Source organism: Diadema antillarum, unplaced genomic scaffold, assembly GCF_040938485.1.
Source record: "Diadema antillarum isolate AM-2024a unplaced genomic scaffold, OU_Dant_1.0 seq00002201_RagTag, whole genome shotgun sequence".
Lineage (NCBI taxonomy): Eukaryota > Metazoa > Echinodermata > Echinoidea > Diadematoida > Diadematidae > Diadema > Diadema antillarum.
Genome location: NW_027272837.1, coordinates 62,531 through 83,479, shown reverse-complemented (window position 1 = coordinate 83,479; position 20,949 = coordinate 62,531). Strand labels below are relative to the sequence as shown.

General features: G+C 38.9%; 1 protein-coding gene across 1 annotated transcript in view; it reads left to right on the top strand.

Moving 5' to 3' along the window:
- The first annotated feature begins 7,164 nt into the window (after window positions 1-7,164).
- The window catches only part of LOC139714239 (von Willebrand factor A domain-containing protein 3A-like), a 32,274-nt gene continuing 18,489 nt past the window's right edge, over window positions 7,165-20,949 (top strand). Inside the window, exons 1-16 of the mRNA XM_071625955.1 lie at window positions 7,165-7,196; window positions 8,706-8,826; window positions 9,686-9,856; window positions 10,848-10,972; window positions 11,445-11,534; window positions 12,078-12,132; window positions 12,600-12,701; window positions 13,720-13,826; window positions 14,188-14,313; window positions 15,168-15,276; window positions 16,084-16,149; window positions 16,832-16,963; window positions 17,876-18,017; window positions 18,933-19,036; window positions 19,798-19,973; window positions 20,702-20,821. Coding sequence (XP_071482056.1) covers window positions 7,165-7,196; window positions 8,706-8,826; window positions 9,686-9,856; window positions 10,848-10,972; window positions 11,445-11,534; window positions 12,078-12,132; window positions 12,600-12,701; window positions 13,720-13,826; window positions 14,188-14,313; window positions 15,168-15,276; window positions 16,084-16,149; window positions 16,832-16,963; window positions 17,876-18,017; window positions 18,933-19,036; window positions 19,798-19,973; window positions 20,702-20,821 — 1,778 coding nt within the window. The remainder of the gene's footprint in view (window positions 7,197-8,705; window positions 8,827-9,685; window positions 9,857-10,847; window positions 10,973-11,444; window positions 11,535-12,077; window positions 12,133-12,599; window positions 12,702-13,719; window positions 13,827-14,187; window positions 14,314-15,167; window positions 15,277-16,083; window positions 16,150-16,831; window positions 16,964-17,875; window positions 18,018-18,932; window positions 19,037-19,797; window positions 19,974-20,701; window positions 20,822-20,949) is intronic.

The following is a 20,949-nucleotide window of genomic DNA, read 5'->3' as shown; positions in this document are numbered from 1 at the left end:
GTATCTGAAAAGACAAGTAAAAAGCCTTGCGACTAGAAATTTAGACTTCCGGACACGAGGTGTATGCAATAACCCACTATTATCGCTTTTCACATCCCTAGTTGTCGTAAGGCAATATGAAATAGAAAATACAAAATAATATCTAAACAAAACATACTCGAATACCCAAACAAGCATATACACTTGAGTGTACAACACAAACATGCACATACACGCAAACGCACACCCAAATGCACATACACACACACAAACACACACACACACACACACACACACACACACTCACACACACACACACACACGTAACTGCTATGTGACAGCTACAGTAACTTCACATCCAAAGACTCAAGTTGGGAAGACACATTATTCTCAATATACATCTAACTCAAGTTTAACACTCAGGGCATAATGTGCAACAGGCAATAATTGCCAGGCTCAAACATAGCATCGAAAGAGAGGGGTATATCGGCAAATATAATGTTTGCATTTGATATATGGTTCAGTTTTCCCGCACACTGCCCCTCCTGTTATGTTTGATCAAAAGAGTCGCCGCAGGTTTGATCCAGACAGACATTGTACTATTCTTGGCGTGAAAGCATACGCGTGGTCACGTTGTTACCCAGCCAAAACTTATACTGATATGAAGCTATCTGCCTATATCTGACAGTCTGGCGTGTGGTGTTATGAAAAGGAGGTCGATGTAAAGAAACATGCTGAGTAATCCTTGTGCGGACCTGGGAACCAACGCAATACCACATTAGTCGGCTGTGAATTAGATAGCGTGTCTAAAGTTCATCATGTTGATATTTATATATAGTTATAGATTTAGTAGCGTTAAATTATAGTTTGACATCCGATGTTGTTTAAGTGATTTTGTTACCTCGTTATCATGCAATAACAATTTATCCACCAAGATCATGATAATAACTAGATATGGCTGGATTCGGTAACATCTAGAAACTTAATTACTGAGTCTGTGGTTATGGATTAAAAACTACCTCTTGATCTGGTTGTTATGTCTAATGCAGGTTAGCAGTGCATTAACCTTACACACGTTTTCTTGGGACCAAGCATCTGCATCCATGTAGGTTCCAATCGCACTCAATTTATTCCTTTACTTTACTACATACTTTAGATTGATTTCGATAGATTTTGTGTCACGTGAATGTATCATAGTTTTTATATACATGTACTGAACTCACAATTTATGTGTTACTTTACATTGTCATGGATGTATGCTGCAACTACAACACTGTATAAGTTGTGTGGAAACTGAATGAATGAAATGAAATGAAATAAAATGTACTTGAGTCGCTGGTAGCTTATGCTGGTGAAGGAAATGTGGGCGATAGGTATGTTGTGTTGATAACTGGTTGTATTGTATGGACTACCGGTTGTCTTGTATGAATATAGGTGTGGGTAGCTTCGTCTTACTGTTGATTTGCTGTTACTTCTTCATCACACATTCATCGAGAATCCTACAACATGCAAGAACGTTTCTCTATCGAAAGCGAAAAGTATGTTGAACATGAAAATCGAGCTTTTATTTAGCACCAAGTGCGTGAGTGTGTAAAATATAGAATGAAATGAAAATGTAACTTCTCTGCCTATATATGACCACACTGACTTACTGACAGGAAACGGCCATGTTTTGATGACGTCACATATTTATAGTGTCTATAATCTATTTTGCTGTTAGAGCACACAGCCGGGGCTGATTCTCTGAACACATTGTTATCACGGCGTGTTTTTTTTTTTATTTGTTTGTTGTTGTTTTTTTAAGAAAACGAGACAATTCGTGTGATTGCATTCCCGTGTAATGGAATTGGGTTCAAGGAATACCACTGCTACGCCAGTAAATTCATCAGCAATGGTTCCGTCCTATTTTCCCAGAGTTTTAAGACATTCATTGTCTACATAAAGCAAGATAATAATTATGACGACTCGTAAAGCTACATTGCACTGTGAGTTTTCATGGTAATGTTTCGATCTTTGGCCATTGAAATCAGGGCAAGGAAAAACATTTTGAAGGGATGGTATGATTTTGGTTCAGACGAGGATTCAGGTTTTTAACATTTTGCGAGATGATTGGAAACTACTTATACGAAATTAAGAAATATTAAAGACCATATACAACTCTAAGAGAAATTCAAAGTTTATTTGACGAAAATAAGTTTTAAAATTAATTTTAACTTAATAACATTTTAAAATAGCTGAGATATCACAATAAAAAACGTCTTACTGAAAGTGGCAATCCATCTTTTATTAGGACTACTTTGTTTTACTTTGTTTTATTATTTTCAGTTTTTGATATCTCCGCGATTTCGAACCAAGCTTCATCAAATAAGAGAGAAAAAAATCGTCGGCATCACATGCAGCTGGATTCTGTTGTCATTGACCTCGGACCAGTGAATTATTGTTCGATATTAAACGAAGATACTAAGAGCTAAGAGCGTCAGAGTAACATTGTACCAAACACACAGAGTAACAGCAATGACATATACAGCAGCCGTATGAGGAACATATAAGCTCAGTGCGTTGTACACTCGAGCCCAGTACCAGCTAAGACTCTGTTTCCGTCAAAAGTAATGAAAAATATATACTAGCAGTATACACTTGAGGGCACAAAATAATGATCAGGCCTAAGACACGCCTACATGTGCAAATGTTTTATATTTATTTGCATTAAAAAAAATAAGGAATGATATTTGTGTGCATTGCACTGTGGAACTTTTTCCTTACCTTCTCTAGAATGTTCTTGTGTACACAGTCTACAGACAGCAGAGCAAATTTAGTATTGCTGTTTGCACAGAGAGCGACCAACACTCTGGTAATCGGTGTAAAGTTCAAGTATGCGATGACTCTTCATTTTTTTGTTTATTGACTTCTCAACATTTTATGCCATTATGGCTGTTGTTATGAACGATAATGTGCTATTTTTCGATGTCAGTGGTTTGAACTACGTGTATATCTATCTCTTAATTGATTTCGTTAAGATATCGTTGCTTTTTAACACTCTGAACAATTTGATCTTCAAAACAAATTTGCATGAGAAGAGTCAATCTCATCAATGATTCAACACATTTTAGTATTGTTTGTGAAACTCAAATTATCTGCTGATATTGTGGTGACGAAGGTGTCTGGTAAATGAGTGTGTGGTGATTGACAATCACTGTCGAGTATTCAGTAGCTTCAAATCATTCTAAAAGTTAATCAAATCACCTAAGCCTTACAATAGCGCGTCTAGGACATGATAATGCTCCTTACTAGCGCTGAATTCGCGTTTCACTCTCATATCTATGTTTCCTTTCCCATTTTCTACACATCCATCATCATTTCCGTTTTATACGTGTATTGTAATTACATGAATTATTGCGAAACTTTTATTTTCGAGTCATAGAACCGTAATTCGCGATGACTTTTAATTATGATTATGTAGAATATTTGTTTATCATATAACTGTAATCATTAGATCGTTTCAGTATTTATCGCTTTATTGTCGGAGCTTTGAAATATTTTGAACAAAGCGTTTTATGAATAATTATAGTTCTTGTCATTATTGCCATCATCATTGAAGAGATGATGGTATTAAGGTCGTCGTGGATCATCATTCTCACTTTGCTTATCGACACCATTGATAAGTTTTTTTTTTTTAAAGTTCCCTGACATAAATTTTGGTATTAAGAAGAGACTACTTTATTATTATAAATTAACGATCAGCAGAATAGGTTGCAGAAGTAATCAAAGAGTTCATAAATGCAGTAAAATCATAAAAGAAAGGCGTCTGTCTATATCAGACCCTCAATGAACCAGGAACCGTATTAACGATCACGTTTCCTTTTTGTATTGAAAATCTACTGTGGGCCCTAATAAATATGATGTTAAGTACGTACATTAATAATAGTTTGCTGAAGATGATATTGATCACTAAATCAAATATGATCTTCATGAAGTTCCAATGTCAATTAGGAACTATAGATCAGCAATTTATCAAGACCTGACAATCTGTAATTTCGATCTGTAATTGAGGCGATTGGCCACGCAATTTTTGATGATTTCATCAAAGCACAGGAATGCAAATCTGGTATCTTAACGGACGATAAGCTGCAGGTTTTTGCCCATACAAGATACATATTGCACAAAATCTCCCTTATTAGAAGCCTACGTTTCAGTTTCAACCAATATCATTCATGTGCTTGTGCTTGTAAACCTCCATTCATGCAGGACTTGGAAGTGTCTTCATCGGCGCAATCAACATTTGATAATTTTCTGGCATTTTTAACACTTCCTTTCGTCCCCGGCCTTTTGTCTAGCTGTGATAGCTCTTAAAACTGTTATGAGTTCAAAAGAACTTTACCCTCTGTCTAATATATCAGAATTTGCACGTGTTTACAGTCTGGCACGTCAGCGGCCGGGGGGGGGGGGGGGGGTTCGCATACCATGAGTCAGCTTTATGTCTTTTTCTTTGTCTTTATTTTTTTTCTTTCGAAGACTGACATAATGGGAAAGGAAAGTGTGTCAATACACGTATTGAGTAACAACTACCGAGTGAGGAAAAAGTTCTTCAACAGTCAAACAAACCGGTATAAATTCTGTTTGTATGACAACATTTTTTTTTTCGCGGGCCTAATTAATATGAGCTATACTTTGATTCACTCTCCCCCACTTTGGTTCTTATAACTCTAAGTATTGCAAGTGATGTTAGTAGTTCATGTATCATTGCTTCGATTATTTGTGTACATAAGAATTTGCTAAATATTATTGTATGATAATAATTGCAATAATTATTGTAACTCAGTTATGTTTGTTTCATACTTTGGTGAACACGAAGTGATAATAAATGCAAATCAAATCAAATCAAACAAGGATAGTATTTTGTAACCATAATTGGTCTTTCTTAATACGTCAACGTCATCAATCACGTTGTGTTGTTTATCGATAGCTGGTCGTAAAATATCGCTTTGTCACTGGAGCCACACAGAGTGTTGTTTTCTTTTTTCTTTCTTTGTGTTTGAGACAGTGACGGCTGGCGGGCTGTTACCTGATTTGAGGATGCATGTCGCCATAATTCTGATACGTGTAAACATGTTTGCCTAGGCAAATCTGGAATTATGAAACGGTTTGTATTTCCATAATAGACTTAGAATGCATATTGATACATTTGTACTTATATCTATCTACATGGTATATAGCTGTCTGTTTATCTCTCCTATTTCTGCAGTTATCAGATAGATGCGAATGGCTATGCATGATTTTGAATGTGTGTACTGTTCAAAGGGCATTTATCCACATTTCCAAACATTGCTTGTCGGTAAGAGGAAAGAACTCCTCTCAGACAAACATTGGCTTTTAAAGATGACAATGACGTATCATAGTAATATTCCCGTCGTAATTGTGCTAAGTCACTTTTACCAATCAAAATTAACACTCATATCACTTTGGTAAATAAATGCAATTAAAAAAAAATAAGGGAACTCCAAAAGCAATTAAATAAATCGCGAACAAATTGTTTTTTTTCTTTCGTACTCTTGTCTTTCGAGCAGAAATTTGAAACACGCTACACAGATAAAGATAGTTTCCCGAAAAAAAAATTACGTTTTTCTGAATGTGTACTACACAGATATTTGTAGAATTTAGGGACAGCCGTTATGAAACAAATCACCAATGGTCAGAAAGAAAAAAATCGATTTGAAATATGAAATCCATGAATGCAAAAATCAGTATATTACATTCGGCAATGAAAATATAACCACATCAAATCAGGTAGTCTTATTCAAAAGGTCATTGATGTGACTAATAGCGTGACGAAAATAATGCGTTTGTTTGTTTATTCATTTACCGTAAAATCACAAAGCAATGATACTACAATATGATTGGAATAGAAAACTGCATGAAGTTTTGGATTGCCCTGCTCAGCTCGGCCTTCACGGTCGTGCTGCTCTTCCGAGGGGTCCAACTTCACAATACAATGAAATCAACGAATCTAAGCTGAAAAACCTGAGGATATATTGTATGTATCACAGGTATTTTTTCTTCTTCTCTTGTTACTGTTATTTTGGTCTGGCAATGTCATAAATGCTATTGTGTTTTCTAGTCTTCGTGTTGTATGAATAGCACCAGTGCACTTAGAAACACCAGTATTAAGCACCATATAAATGCAATTACTATTATTATCATTATTATTATTATTATTATTACTACTACTACTACTACTACTACTACTATTACTAGTAGTAGTAGTAGTAGTAGTAGTAGTAGTAGTAGTATCATAATTATTATACTGTTTTAAACATTACGTAACTTTTCCGCGACTGAGCGAGCAATCTATAGTTTTCAGACATCCTTTCTATATTTTGTTGTATCATCTGTGTGCCAAGACTTCGCTCTGATTGTCACAAGTGCAGCCCAATCGTATCCTCTGTACTTGAATGGAACAGGCTAGATCATTCAATTAGATCAGCTTCTTCCATATATTCATTTAAGAGATTGTTTAAGCAAAGTTGCTATTTGTAAGTAACACACGAAATTCATTCTGGGCTTTATCATTCCTGTATAATAGCGTTTTTAATTGTTATTTCGGCATTCTGGTGAACTCTTGCTGTGGCATGTACTTTTTATGTTACTTTGCAATGTACAGTATGCTGGTATGTATCTACACTGTATTATGTCATCTTCTGTATATACGTTTTGCTATTTAATGTACATATGTTCATCAATATTATTCAGGGCTCCATGGAAGACCACTATTTATTGGTGAATGGACTACCCTGACAAAAGATTAGAAATAAATAAATAATAAATAAATAAAATACTTTGGTAGGGTTTTTTTTTTTTTTTTTTTTTTTTGGGGGGGGGGGGGGGGGGGGGGTAATTCAATTGGTCCATTTTTGCTTGCTTTGGTATCATTTTCGTCCTAGATTGATCTGTCAGTACGCGAAAGATTATTACCAGCTCCTCACAATCACAACACCTGCCGAATAATCAACGACGTGTGCCCACACGGTCCGCCTAGTCTTTCAACTGTCACTAAATAAGCCTAATTGAAGTGCGCTTGCGCAGTAGAGCGTGAGTTGGTTAGCAACATGAAAGTAACAATTGGCGATACGCAGTGACTATGGACGAGAAATAGTTTGTACGTATCGCGGGCTTTTATTCAGACTTGCAATGGATTTCCTACTTAGAGGAGATGAAGAAAGGTATGCTTTGATGAATTGTGGTCTCAAAATTAAGATATTAGATAGTATGGAGAAAAGAAGTCTCGCTGAGTTGAATAAAACGTCAGGTCATGTAGAATGTGCAGTCCAGATTTGTCGTAGTCCCACACGTGAAAACATGTGTTATGAATATAGATCCAACTGCGCAACGCCAGCCGGCATGCAGCATCAGCAAGCAGCCGCCTCCGATCCATCTGTCCATGTTCCATGCACCTCCCGCTATTACTGTTGAAGACCTAGCTAGACTTTAGTCTAGGTCTAGTTCTCATTGATCTGAAAGTTCATCTAACGTTAGACTTAATGTTAAGAACTCTAGGCTACTCGGACTTGGGGGTCTAGACTAGACTCTAAACTGAACACACGACATCAGTTCGGGAAACCCACTCACAAGGGGGGCCCCTCCTTATAAGTAACCCGTCCCCCTTATAAGTAACCCCGTCCCCCTTATAAGTAACCCCCGGGGCACCCCTTATAAGGAGTCTCCACGCTTTTTTGCAATGCAACGCGAAAATGAAAGGACTGCGGCAATTCGTTTGATTAGGTCCATAAAGCTTCACAAGTTTCCTAGTTACTCACGAAATTTGAGCAAAATCGGTTTGAGGCATCATATCTAGTACGAATGAGTATGAGTACGTATGAGTACGTACTCAGTCGCCACGTCTGCACTCAAGCATTGCCGCGCCGCCGCGCCTGGCGACACTCGCGCCAGTAATCGCTCGCATTTCAGCATTCGCATGGGTCGTTTGACATCGCATTTAAATCCATGATTTTAGATATGATGCCTCAAACCGATTTTGCTCAAATTTCGTGAGTAACTAGGAAACTTGTGAAGCTTTATGGACATAATCAAACGAATTGCCGCAGTCCTTTCATTTTCGCGTTGCATTGCAAAAAAGCGTGGAGACTCCTTATACGGGGTGCCCCGGGGGTTACTTATAAGGGGGACGGGTTACTTATAAGGAGGGGCCCCCCTTGTGAGTGGGTTTCCCGAACTGACATAGAAACTAGGTCGAGTACCATAGTAGGCCCCCTCTATAAATTAAATGATGGTAAACTCTAACGTTAACTACAATATCTGTCATGTCTGTCTAACTAATATTTATTTCACTGTGCCTGTACTGTAGCTGTAGTAGTAGTGTGTAATGCATGCCAAAAGATTGAATTGTTGGACAGACGTTTGAGGGAGCTCCACAACAAAAGATGTAAGAATTACCTATCCAATTTGTAAAGTCAAGTCCAGTATTTCACATGTAACCGTTAAGTGATTTCAGATGTTAAATTACTAAAGTAAATGATTCACTTGTTCAATGTTAACTCAGGAGATGTATGATCTAGATTATTTTTGCTGTAGTTACTGATAAAAGATACATGTATTTGCTACAGTATAAGGCAGCTTTTTCAACCATCTTTGAATTACCTGTATGTCAAAGTTTGTCGTGAGATTTATTTTTTTTTTCTCCGATGCATTTTCTCTGGGCTTGATAATGGTAGGCCTGGAACTGCACAGACGTACCACATCGGAGAGTCAGCTGATGAGATCATCGACGTGAATGACAGTGAAGGAGAGGAGGGGGAGGAAGGAGACCATTTTGAGAATCATGAGGAGGAAGAGGCTGCCACAGAGTAAGTAGTCCTGCATGCAGTCATTCTGAACTCCCTTAATTTTAAAAATGTTAAATTGCATCACATTCAGCAAAGGTAAATGTTAGAGAGTCTTTCGTAGGCAAGGGATGCCAGTTGTCAGGGAGAATCCTGAATTCATTCCATGGTAGTATCAAAGTTCAGGCCCTTTCGTGAACAATTTAGCATTATGTAGATGTACTGTATAAGCTGTTATTTTCGCGAGGGTTTAATTTTTGAGAATTTCCCCAACCCAATGACAGTTGGATCGCGAATTTTGCAACACACAAAAATGTCGCCAGAAGCTAGAGTAATGATACATTTAAATTAGTGTCAGTGTTGATTCGCGAAAACAACATCTCGCAAAAATGTCTTTGGCCTCCTCATTCGTGAAAATATCTACGCGAAAATAACAGTGTATACAGTATTTCAAGCACTGTCTTTCATTCTATAACTGGCATCCCTGCATGAGTTTGTGATGGTTGACTGGACCATACTTTGTTTTGGTTCAGTTGTATTTAGCAGCTTAAAATGAATGTCTACCTTGAGAGCATTGCTCAAGCATTACTTTCTTACATTACTTTACTTTATTTTACTTTACGTTAGTCCCACAATGATGTAGGCCAAAGCCTGTTCATCAATCAAAACTTGATCTGAGGACTTGTCAAGTTGAAGAATTAGCCTGAGTAAGCCCGAGTTAGCCCCAAGCTACCGGTAGTTAGCCCCGAGCTTTACACATGGAACCATGTACTCTGCCCTGAACTCTGAATGATAAAGGCCTGTGGAGGAAACCGTGATCTCAGTTGAACTACATTTTGTATTCCATCTGCAGTAGGTCTTCGGGTAGCCAGCGCACATTCCTGACTCAGGCCCATCTCCAGAGCAGAGGTCAGCGGCAGAAAGGTCGCGTCAAGTCAATGCAGTCCCAAGACCGCCCTCCCTGGGTGTCACCCACGACCAGGGGTGCAGTACCGACCCCCGACCTCATGGTGACACACATCAACCAGACCCATGATCAAATTGTGAGTACCGGTACCGATAGAACATGCCAAATGTCTTCCCAACCCATTTTGTAGCTGTGATGTCACACATGATCAGCTTATCAGTAAAAAATGTTGAGAAATCTGCACTCAGCAATGTTGTTATTATACTCTTGATTATGACAGCAGATTTTTATTGTGAGATGTAATGCGAGGAAGCTACAGTGACATTTTCTGTGTTTTTTTTTTCTTTTTTGGGGGGTTGTTCTAGGCAAATCCTACGGCTAAATTAGCTTGTGTTTATCACCAAATTTAGCAACAAGGATGTATATGATCCTTTTAAAGATGTTATTGTATATCTGTGACACATTTATTTCACGTATGTCTTAGCTGCAAAGTACAAAGTTTTGCCATGTTTGCCCCCCCCCCCCCACACATATGAGTTCATGTTTAGATTTTGGGACAAGGAAACTTTGCGTAAATGTGACCTGCCTGCAACTACCGGTAGAGAATTCTCTATGTAATACATGCTCACAAATGATTTCCACTGTTAGTTTTGGTAGTTACTGATTGTCTCCTGGTATATCTATCTCGGCCACTTTTGTAAGACATGATAATTGCCTTGTTACTTGTAGTAACACCCATAACAAAAAGAACTGTCAGGGCCCTGTTTCATAAAGCTGTTCGTAAAGTTATGAACAACTTACCAGAGACTGGTGGTCAGTTGTACTGAATTATGGAAATTCTGATAAGTATAGCACATCAGAACTGATTGCCAGTCGCTCGTAAGTTGTTCGTAACTTTACGAACAGCTTTATGAAACACCCCCCCCCCATACCATTCATACAAACATGGAGTACAGTGTACTTTGAGATTATGATGTACAAATGTACATGTCGAAAAAAAAAAATATGAGAAGAGAGAAAAAAAAAAGGCCTGTTACGTAGAGTATTGTAGCATGGTTAGCAGAGGAAAATTTTTTCACAGTTGCATTATGACCAATGTTTCTCATATTTTCCACCACACCGTGTAGAGAGCCAGGGACATGTCAGCAATTTACAATGAAGGTCAGACGTCGGAGGACTGGCTGGCTAACCACAGCGTGGAACACTTCAAACTCACCCTGAAAGACCTACTCACGAGAGGGCAAGTGGTCAGGTGAGCACTAAATTTACCTTTTCTTGACTTCAGTGATGGCCAAAGATACTTTGATTTCTCCTCATATGGGCCATGGACCCTTATTAAATCTTGTATAATGACTTTCAAAGCAAGTATTTTGGTGTGGACATTTTTACAGTTCTAGTTAATTTACAGTTAGAACCATTCGTGTCTATATGTTTGGTGAGGCATTTACATTTTTGATGGCCAAGCGTTTTAGAACAGCATGACCCCTGTGTATGTGCTCTTTGTCAAAAATCGCAGTGCCACTTTATTCCCCTAAATTCCATAATATCCATGTAGTGATGTGCAATGTAGTGCTTACAATTGTATGTCTTACTTGTTTTATATCATTTTGATATCATACAAGAATTATTTCACTTGTGATCACGTGAAAGTGTGCTAATTGAGCTATGCATAATGGTGAAACCCATGAATCAAATCACATCAAATCACTTTTCTTTCATCGCAGGCCAACCAACATGAGACATGCAAATGGTCCTGCGAGGCAACTTCAGTTTGAGGCCACTGCGGTCAACGAATTTGAGTACAAGCTCTATGAGTAAGTCAAAGCTGATACCAGTACCAGCGCTTGCTTGTGGTTGTGCTTCCGCTTGTCTTCTTATCTCTAACGCTTTTGGCAGTATCATTTATGGTTAACATAGCTCGTAAGTTGATGTACACAAAGCTTATTCACTCAATCTACTGAAATGGTCGTATTTGATGAGATCCGTCAGGTGCTGTCAATTATTCATTCAAATCATTCATTCAAAAAAAAAGAGTAAAGTTTAAAGGAAGCAAGGAAGCAACAAAATTTGCTATGGCACACCTTTCTGTATCATTGACTTCCCATGCCCTTCAATCAAACAGTGCCTTTGTTTTGTTGGAAGCTCGTCGTGATAGACTTTTGTTCTGCATCTGCCCTTGATAATGCATTCATGTGAAAAATTCAGTTTAACGAAATGTTATCCACATGCGTCACCATTTTTTTTTCTTTCCCAGTGTAACAACCAAACAAATTATAGAAAGGGAAAGTGAGGAATCCATTTATTATTAAACAAAGACTGACAATTGGTGCACCCTTTGTGCTCTTTTTGTGTTTCAGGTGTATCGAAATGTACCACAACAGAATCAAGTGGCTGCTGAAAGGAAGCAGAAAGGTACAGTCGCTGAATCATGGATTACTCTTACGTCTGGCCATGTCTCTCATGGCTCGTACAATATTCATTAACATTTTAACATTAATTGACATTATCTTCGATCTGGCAATATGATAGCATATTCATGGCATTGTGAAATATATTTCTGCTACTTGCCCCAGTGGGCATTCAGGCGAGAGCCCCGCACTGTTCACTGTCCTTTTAGTTTACTTGCCCCACAGTGAGCTTTAGTTGTCCTTGGCAAGCAGGCAAGTAGGTTACTTCCCCAACATTCAGAAATTGATAAATACTATAATACTCAGCAATGTCTACTTTTCAAATAACTGTTAGATGGAATGCAGCTTTGACTTTCAGGGTGTTTCACCTTGAATATCTTTTCTTGTATTTTCAATTTGTTGTGTATGATGCAACAATTCCAGTAGATGATGTGTTTGTCTGTATGCTCATCATGACTCTTTACCATGCAGACGTTTGGGATGGTGAAGGGGCGCAAGGTAGCAGTCCTCGTAGACAGCTCGGATGCAAACACAGGGTTTGGACGTATCTCTATCTTTCGGCAGGCTCTGACGGTAAGTTGAAGCCCGCAGCATCTCAACTTTTCACTGGTGTTGTTTGACAGTTCACGAACCCATTATACAAGAGGGCACTATTGGATGTGATGGTGATTGCTGCCAGCTTCATTACTGAGATTGGCTATGTAGAGCCAGTTGACTGTCAACTGAAGTAGTGCCGTAGACCGCATATTTATATGCAAATTTCCATGGCAAGCTTACAAGCAAGCTGTGTCCTTGAGGGATCCATACATGTAATTGTATGTAGTAGGCAGACTCGGCTGAGAACAACAGCCAAATCAACAGATGAACCAATATCGACATTATTTTGACCATTTTGGACATGATGTGTAAGCATGGATCCATTCACATGTCAGTAAAAAGAATACACCTACTGTTGTAAAACAGTAGGTGTCATTCATCTTCACAATGCATGTTGCCATGGTGACACCACCCTCAAGATATTCAGCCGGTGCCAGGTGCAGTCACTCCACAGTCCACAACACCTGTGTGCAGTGATCCCTATCAAGGCCTTCATGCACGGCTGCCACCCTAACTGAGCAGTAAAAACATGTATGTGAGTTAGTGTTTTAGAATTAATCTGCCCTACAACCTCAGCAAAAGAAGCTGGAAAACGAAAGGAACAAGAGTCAAAACATAAGGCAAGTCAAAATGACAGAAAACCAAAAACAAGTCATTAATTACCTACTTTGTTTAGTTTGTCATCTCAATGTAATACAGTGCACTAACGAACATGGTTACATTGAACAGGTTATTCCAGTGACAATGAGGTAAAATTCATGTTTTTTATTGTTTACTTTGGTTACAACAAAAGAAACTTTTGGTCCTGCTCTATGTTTTGAATATCATTATCCACTTTATGTATTCTATTGTGTATTTGTTTGGTTATAACAGAATTTTGATATAACGAAAGAAAACTGCTGGTCCTGAAGACTTTGGTAGAGTCCACTGTAATGTTATTGTACTCATTCTTGAAATTTCTCTCTCATTTTTCTTTTTTTTCTTGGTGATTCAGGAGTTGATTGATGAACAACTCCATGACAGGGAGATGCTCCATTTTGTGTCTTTTGGCACTGAAATGGACTCACTGTGGGACAGACCAAGATTTGTCAACATCAGAATGTAAGTGACTTAAGTCCCTGAGGAGTTTTTTGGGGCATTGACACTCCTTAAGATGAGCCATTAAACTTTTTAAGAATTGATTTGTTTTTGTTTGTTTTTAATTGTTTCATCAGGAAAACCATGGAACCTGAATGTTATTTCAAACAGAGTATGAAGAAATAAAGTTGTAGCCCAAATATATATCAGAACAAATTGATATGTTTATCTAATTTGATTTAAAAAAATAGATTTCAAGGTGCCTTTGTATGTTCATTTGTTTAAAAAAAACCCAAGACATATTGTAATCTACCGCGTGAAATATTGTGTCCATTGCTCTCATAAACTTCAATATTTGTATGCTATTATTTATTATCTTGCCCAGGTTGGATGAGGCCAGGGGATGGGTGAACAAGATCAGCAATCAAGGAGGATGCAATCTCCTCTCAGCTCTCAAGAAGATCTTCAGGACCAAGGACGTGGATTCCATTATCGTTGTCCTTGGGAGCTGGTGAGATACACACCGCTTTATACCTTACCCTGCTACCTTCATGATTTGTCCTTTGTCGCTTGAATGTACTGAAAAGAAAATACTTAACAATTATCCAGGCCTGTTCGCTACAATAATTTTTTTTTTTCATTGTTTGCAGCAATAATGCTAGTCTTCATCTTCTTCACTGCAGCAGTGATTTGCCAAGCACAAATGTAACCCTGGAAATTTCTGTTTCTCATCAATGCAGCAGTAAATTCTTTCATTATGCAATTTATTAAAGTTTTCTCCCCCCTTTTCGCCCCCATGATGTTGATTCCCCTTTTATCCCCATGACTGGGAAAACATCCCCCCCCCCGAATTAAGTAATGAATTCCTCTCACCACCATGACCACAACAATATCATTTATTTCCTCCTTGATATAGATTGCAGTGAGAAATTGTTCTTTGTGTTATAAGTGAATTCCGCCATTTCAGGTCAGATTGTGATGAAAGGTCTTATATTTTGCTCAGTCAAGTTTGCTCTTTTTACTATTATTAAAGTTATTAAACCCCGCTTAATGATAATCATCATGATATCAGTTTATAAAGGGTAAAACCTATGTAAATACATTTTTCTGCGACGCAGAAGCTTCTGATATATACGCAATGATGATGGACAGTTAAATGAAGAGATGTGTCTTGAGTCTTGATTTTAACAGTATGAGGAATTGCACTTAAAATGTTTTTCCCCATTCTGTCAGAGATTAACTCTTGTGTGATAATTCTTCTGTGAAAATAAGTCTGCCTCTTCCCTGCGAATGCAAAAAAAAAAGAAAGAAAGACATTTTCCCCTCAAAGCTGCAATAATGTTTATTTCTTTCCTGTGATTTCAGCGCCGATCAGGGCTCAGACGTACTTGTTGAGTTTGTGTCCCAGACTATCTGTGGCCAGAGGATTCCCCTCCACTGTGTGGCGTTTGACTGCAACAACCACCTCACAAATGTAAGTCTTAACCTAAACACTGGTCACTGGGGTAAATAGGAACTTTGTCATTGTGTGGACGGAGATGCCGTTCTCATACTAAAGCGGTTTCAAATGCCTGCAGTGCATTCGTTACTTCCGCGGTGTCATCACCCATTTCAATTTTTTTGCAGTTATTGTTATGATGTCATGGCCCCGTCCCCTCCCGTGGGCTGGCTATTGGCGCGCCAAGCAATGGCGTCATTCCCGTCCTGAATCTACATGTAGGAGGATGTGAAATCCTCAGAAGACACGTTCGCGATTCTGGCATTGAATGTGCCTGAGAACTCGGAGCATGCGCATTTCCCTAGAATGACGTCAGTCTGTCACTGTCCATGTCCAGGACATGAAATGGGAAAGTCCCTAATAGGTTGTTGAGGCACTGGCAAGCACTCTTCATAGCAGTAATGCATATCGGGGAATTTAGAGCAGTGTTACCTGTGGACAGAGAGAGAAGGGGTAGTGCTTGCAAAGTTGAAGAGAATTCAAGAGGAAGTGAACTTATGAACTTCATGCATTTATTTTGTTACATAGCTGGAGTAAACACACTTTTTAATTACAAGTAGTGGCCTTGTTTATGTGTTTAGGGCTTTTGGGGGAATCTTGACTTTTTATTGTACGTGAAGACCTACAAATTGATTGAAATAATGTTTATATATTCTTAAAAAGTGACATTTTGAAATGCTAGAAAAGAAGGAAAAGTTTGTCATGCACCCCAGTACCCAGAGTAAAAAGACTGCATTTGTTAGTAACTGACAATAATGGCATCTCATTTTATTCCATTATCAGCTAACTCTCCGGAAACTGGCAGAAGCATCGGATGGCAGGTATCATGTCTATTCATCCGGTGCAGAGGTAAGCAGGCAACACGGCTGATGCAAGATAAACATTTTCTATTGAATGCAAATTTTTCTGAGGGTCTTTTTTTCACATCTGTACCATTACATAGAGATTTACAGACACTGATTGTATAAAATGATTTTAGAGCTTGGTTGATGCAATGTTTTTACTACACTGGCATCTTGCTGGTTCAACAGATCCACATGATTTGTTTATGATGTTGAGAGCATTGGGGCTGCTAAAAGTACATTATATGTCTTGTTTTGTGATAAAGTTCACTCATTGTAAGACATCTCAGTTGCATGTTTTTTCCACCAGGTGAGGCAGCAGGATAGGAACTTATTCATTTAGTTCATCTTTGTAATATAAATCAAATGTTTTAAAGCAATTGTTTTGATATGTACCGTAGATGTAGCCAGGGTTACCCTTCTCGGGTCTGCCAGGACTCAAAATGCCACTGACATTGTAAACAATCACACTGGCTATGGCAATGAAAGTCCAGTTTTTACTTTGTATTATTTTATGTTGTTACTTGATATATTTTACTTTGTTATAGTTAATGTATGTTTCATTGAGAAATGAGAAAATGGATTGAAATGGAAATGGAAATGGAAATTGAAATGTATTCAGCGCTTCATGATGGTGACTATGTGACATACACTGTATCTCTTTATACTCTCCATCTATGATTTCACAGGAGCAAATCTACACCGGCACGGACATCACGGTCCTCCTGCGAGAGATCAAGAGAGCCCAGGATGTCATCAACAAGATTGCGGAGATGAGACAGGGCATGATGGGAGATGCCCTGGTCAGCATCCTCAACGAGGTACGACTGTCTGATGCAAGGAACTAGGTTCTAGATTACAAAAGTGCTTTTTGTTTGGCACAGTTATTGTCATAGTTTGTTTGTTTGCCTTATGTTATTGGTTTCTTCCACAGTTGTAGTGATGCTGATAGATACATCTTATATTTTGTGTGGAAACTCAAAATGCATTCTTTCTCTAAGTGCCACATTTGCCAACTAGTTCATGTTTTTCAAGTGTGGCATACTGTAAAACACGATATTTAAAGAGTCACTCTCATGGATGTGTATGCTATAAATGATGCTCCGACTGGCTGAACATTTGAATGTGCCATGCTGTAAGGGAGAAGAATTGTCAGTGAGGGAGGGTACTTCAGCATGAACGATGAGATCCTTAAGGTTGTGGGGACATTGGTATGTGAGGATTGGAGTATTTGAACGACCGGTAAGAGACGATTAGTGGTGTGAAGGATATGGTGATTGTATGTTAATGCCATTTATTTTTACCCATAAATACTGAAAAAAAAAGAATATTGTGGAGAGGAGGTAGATTAGGATGGAAGGTGGTTACAAGGGGTGTTCTAGCTGTCAGTGGTGTCCTGCTTGTTGGTTTTTGGTTTGAGAACTTCAGATCTGGGGAGAGAACAAACTTTGTTGAAGGCATGTTGAACTCTCCTGGTACCAGATCCCCTTGCTGCGAGATGTCTCTTCAGGTTCCTGGCATGGAAAGAAAACTCAGAATCCTCAGAGCAGATACGGCGAAGTCTGAGGGCTTGACTGTAGGGGATACGGGTTTTGCAGTGGCGGGGGTGGCAGCTGGCTGAGTGAAGGTACTGATGGGTATCTGTGGGTTTAGTGTAGAGAGTGGTGAAGCGCTTTGAAACATGTCTGCCTTAAGGGCTACATAAATTTTTCCATATTTTTATTACACAATAGATCTCGCTGGAGGTGCAGAAGCTCCCCCAATCCAGGTTTCTGCCCCGCCCTCCCAACCATGCTGGAGCCCTCAGCATTGAGGAGCCCGCCTCCTTCATCCCCAAGTCCTCCCATGACTGGCTGCAGCAGAATGGACTAAAAGGTGAGACATAGTTGAAACACATTGTGTAGAACTGGGCGTTTTTTCACAATGTGGAAATTTTGTGCATTTCTCATGACATTAAACTTGTGGGAAAATAAAAGCACACAAAATTGTTTGCTTGTCATGTGTACAATTTTATTTTTGATTCCGCTGAATTATAAACATGTGAACTTCATCTCACCCAGCTGAGCACAAAAAAATAACTTGTGATGAAAAATTTGCACTGTTACAATGAGTGTTGTGGGCAGTTGGTGTGATGGTAGTGTTCCCTGTGACAATATTTACCTGATGTTGCCTTACAGACAGTTACAGCTTGAATTACATGTATTTTTAAAACAGTCAAATCTCAAATTCCAGCTGTTTTCGAAGAGCCATTGCCTGATGAATTGATGTACGTTTTGATCATTGTCTGAGGCAAACTTTCCTCAAAAGTTGTGGCCAAGAAAATATGATGATGAGTATGATTATTACCTCCGCCAAGGAAAGAGGAGGTTATGTTTTCATCAGCCAGGTTTGGTCTGTTTGCAAAATAACACAAAAATTTGTCAACGGATTTGAATGAAGCTTGCAGGTAAAGTTGGTAATGACACCAGGAAATGATGATTAAATTTTGGTACTGATCTTGGAATTTTTATGGATCTTTGAAAGATTTTTGATAATTTTGCAGATAGGGTCAATGAACTTGGGAGTTCAAACTGCTCATATTTGAGGGTTTGCTTATACGCTCTACAGTGCATGCTCTGCTTGGGCGAGGTGGCGTGTACGTGGAAGCTGATGTCGTAAACAAAAGGCCGCTATATTGGGAAACTGGGCAATTTTCAGCATGCATGTATGGATGGAAATCAGCTGCTTGGCAGAAATCTGCTCTCTCCAAGTGCTTTTCTATTTAAACTTTTGATGTTTTTGTTTTTGCAGCCAAGAAGCTGAGTCTCTACCAGGTCCTGGCCCCCAATGCATTCGCACCCATCGAGGAGTTCATACCAATCATCAGGAAATCAGTTCGTTCGCAGACACATGAGGTGAGTGACTACAGTTTCCAGCTGGATTCATTGGATCAGGGCTGCCAGTTATCACGTTCTTGTTTATGGTATTTAATATGTTTTTCCTTCATCAAAATAATCATTAGAAAGAAGAAGGTTTAGAATATAATATACATGTCTTTATTTTCTGAAAATTGATTTACACATTAGTTGAAAGCTGAAAATGTCAAACTTTTTCTTTCTTTTTAAAGAAAATGTAATTTTTGCCTTCAAAATGTCTTTTTGCTAACCATCTGTATGTTCATTGATCTGTAGTGGTTGACATCCCTACATTATTATTACATATATCTAAACAAAGACCATTGGGCCTATTATGTAAAAATGGAAATAGCAGCCTTTGATAAAACAGTTGTCACCATTAAAAGGTAGTTCCCCAGACATTTCATACATAACACAGGCAGTTTGTGAAGTGACAGAGTTACTCTTCTAGTATCACCCCAAATCAGTTTGTATGTAATCCTTAAACATGAAAACACATAAGCAGGCCAAAGATACGAGGAATAGAGATGTCCTTATAAACCCTGTTGCATAAGCATCTTACCTCTATAGATCATTTTGTCCTGTTTATGTGTGGATCACAAATAAAATTTGGCTGTAGAGAGAAACACTGTCGCATCATGTCCCATTTTGTCAAATTTTGGTAAGAAATCTTCACAGTTTCTAGTGACACGTGGTCCATGCCTCTTTGTGTCCAAGATAAATTCAGCATGATTTTCCAACGGCCATGTTTCTCACAACAGAAAGCCATGACTCAGTTTGAGTGGCACGACGGCAGCATCAAGAACGTGCACGTGGACCCGACCCTCCTCTACGACTACCAGAAGCAGCTGGGTGCCATGGTGAAGCTGTACGAACGCCGCATCGACTGGCTCTCCAAGGACAGCAGGAGGCTCTTTGGCACCATCGTCGAGAAGACGTGAGTGGCGTGCACGCAAGTGGTCTGTCTGTCTGTTTAGACGAAGGGATGTTGTATGTCCCTGTGTACCATTGTCCCCCCTAGTAGGCGGTCTGTGTCTTTGTTTTCTGTCTGTCGGGAAGTCTTACTGTCCGTCTGTGGAAAGTCAGTTACTCTAAGGATATGTATATTGCAAACTAAGGATTCTTGATTTTTTAGTTGTCATGCGTGTCTTTCTGTCTGTCTGTCTGTCTGTCTGTGCATGTGGTTTTACATGATACCTACCTGTACGTTGTAGAACGCTTTGGAAAAGGCTGTTTGTAGCAGCCCTGCACAAGGGATTCATATGTACTTATAAGTGAAAATGATATTCATACGTGAGTTTACAACTAAGACACAATGGTATTGACTGGAGAAAAATTAGGTGAAAAGCACGGTAACAGTTTCATACAATGTAGGTATTGTACAGATATGTCATCGATGAGATGAGACAAATCTTTGCAAAGTGGAAACCTTTTGTGAGGAAAGTAATCACCAACAAAATTGTGGTATCAACTGAAGGTTGTAATCGCTGGTTGTATTTTGAACATGGGAAATTGTAGTGTTCATAGATAACACCTGCTTTTCTTGCGAGTATGATACTATGTGTCAGTGGCTATACGGAATGCTCTGCAAATGTGAAGGATGTGTTTAGATAGATTTGAATATTTTTGCATCCTCATTTCTTGTTCTCTATATGCATCATCCAGAGTGGTGTTCATCATAGACCTGTCCCAGTCTAACGTCAACTACCTGGTCCACATCCAGCACTCGCTGAGGCTCCTCCTGGAACAGCAGCTGGCGAACAAGGAGGGATTCAACATCATTGGGTAGGAGTGTCCTTCCATCTGTCAGCCTCTGTGTTTGTGTTTTCGTCTGTCTGTACCGTATGTCCCCCAAAAAAATTACAACGGGACCCTCCACAATGATAACTTTTAAAATAGTAAATCAATCCAAA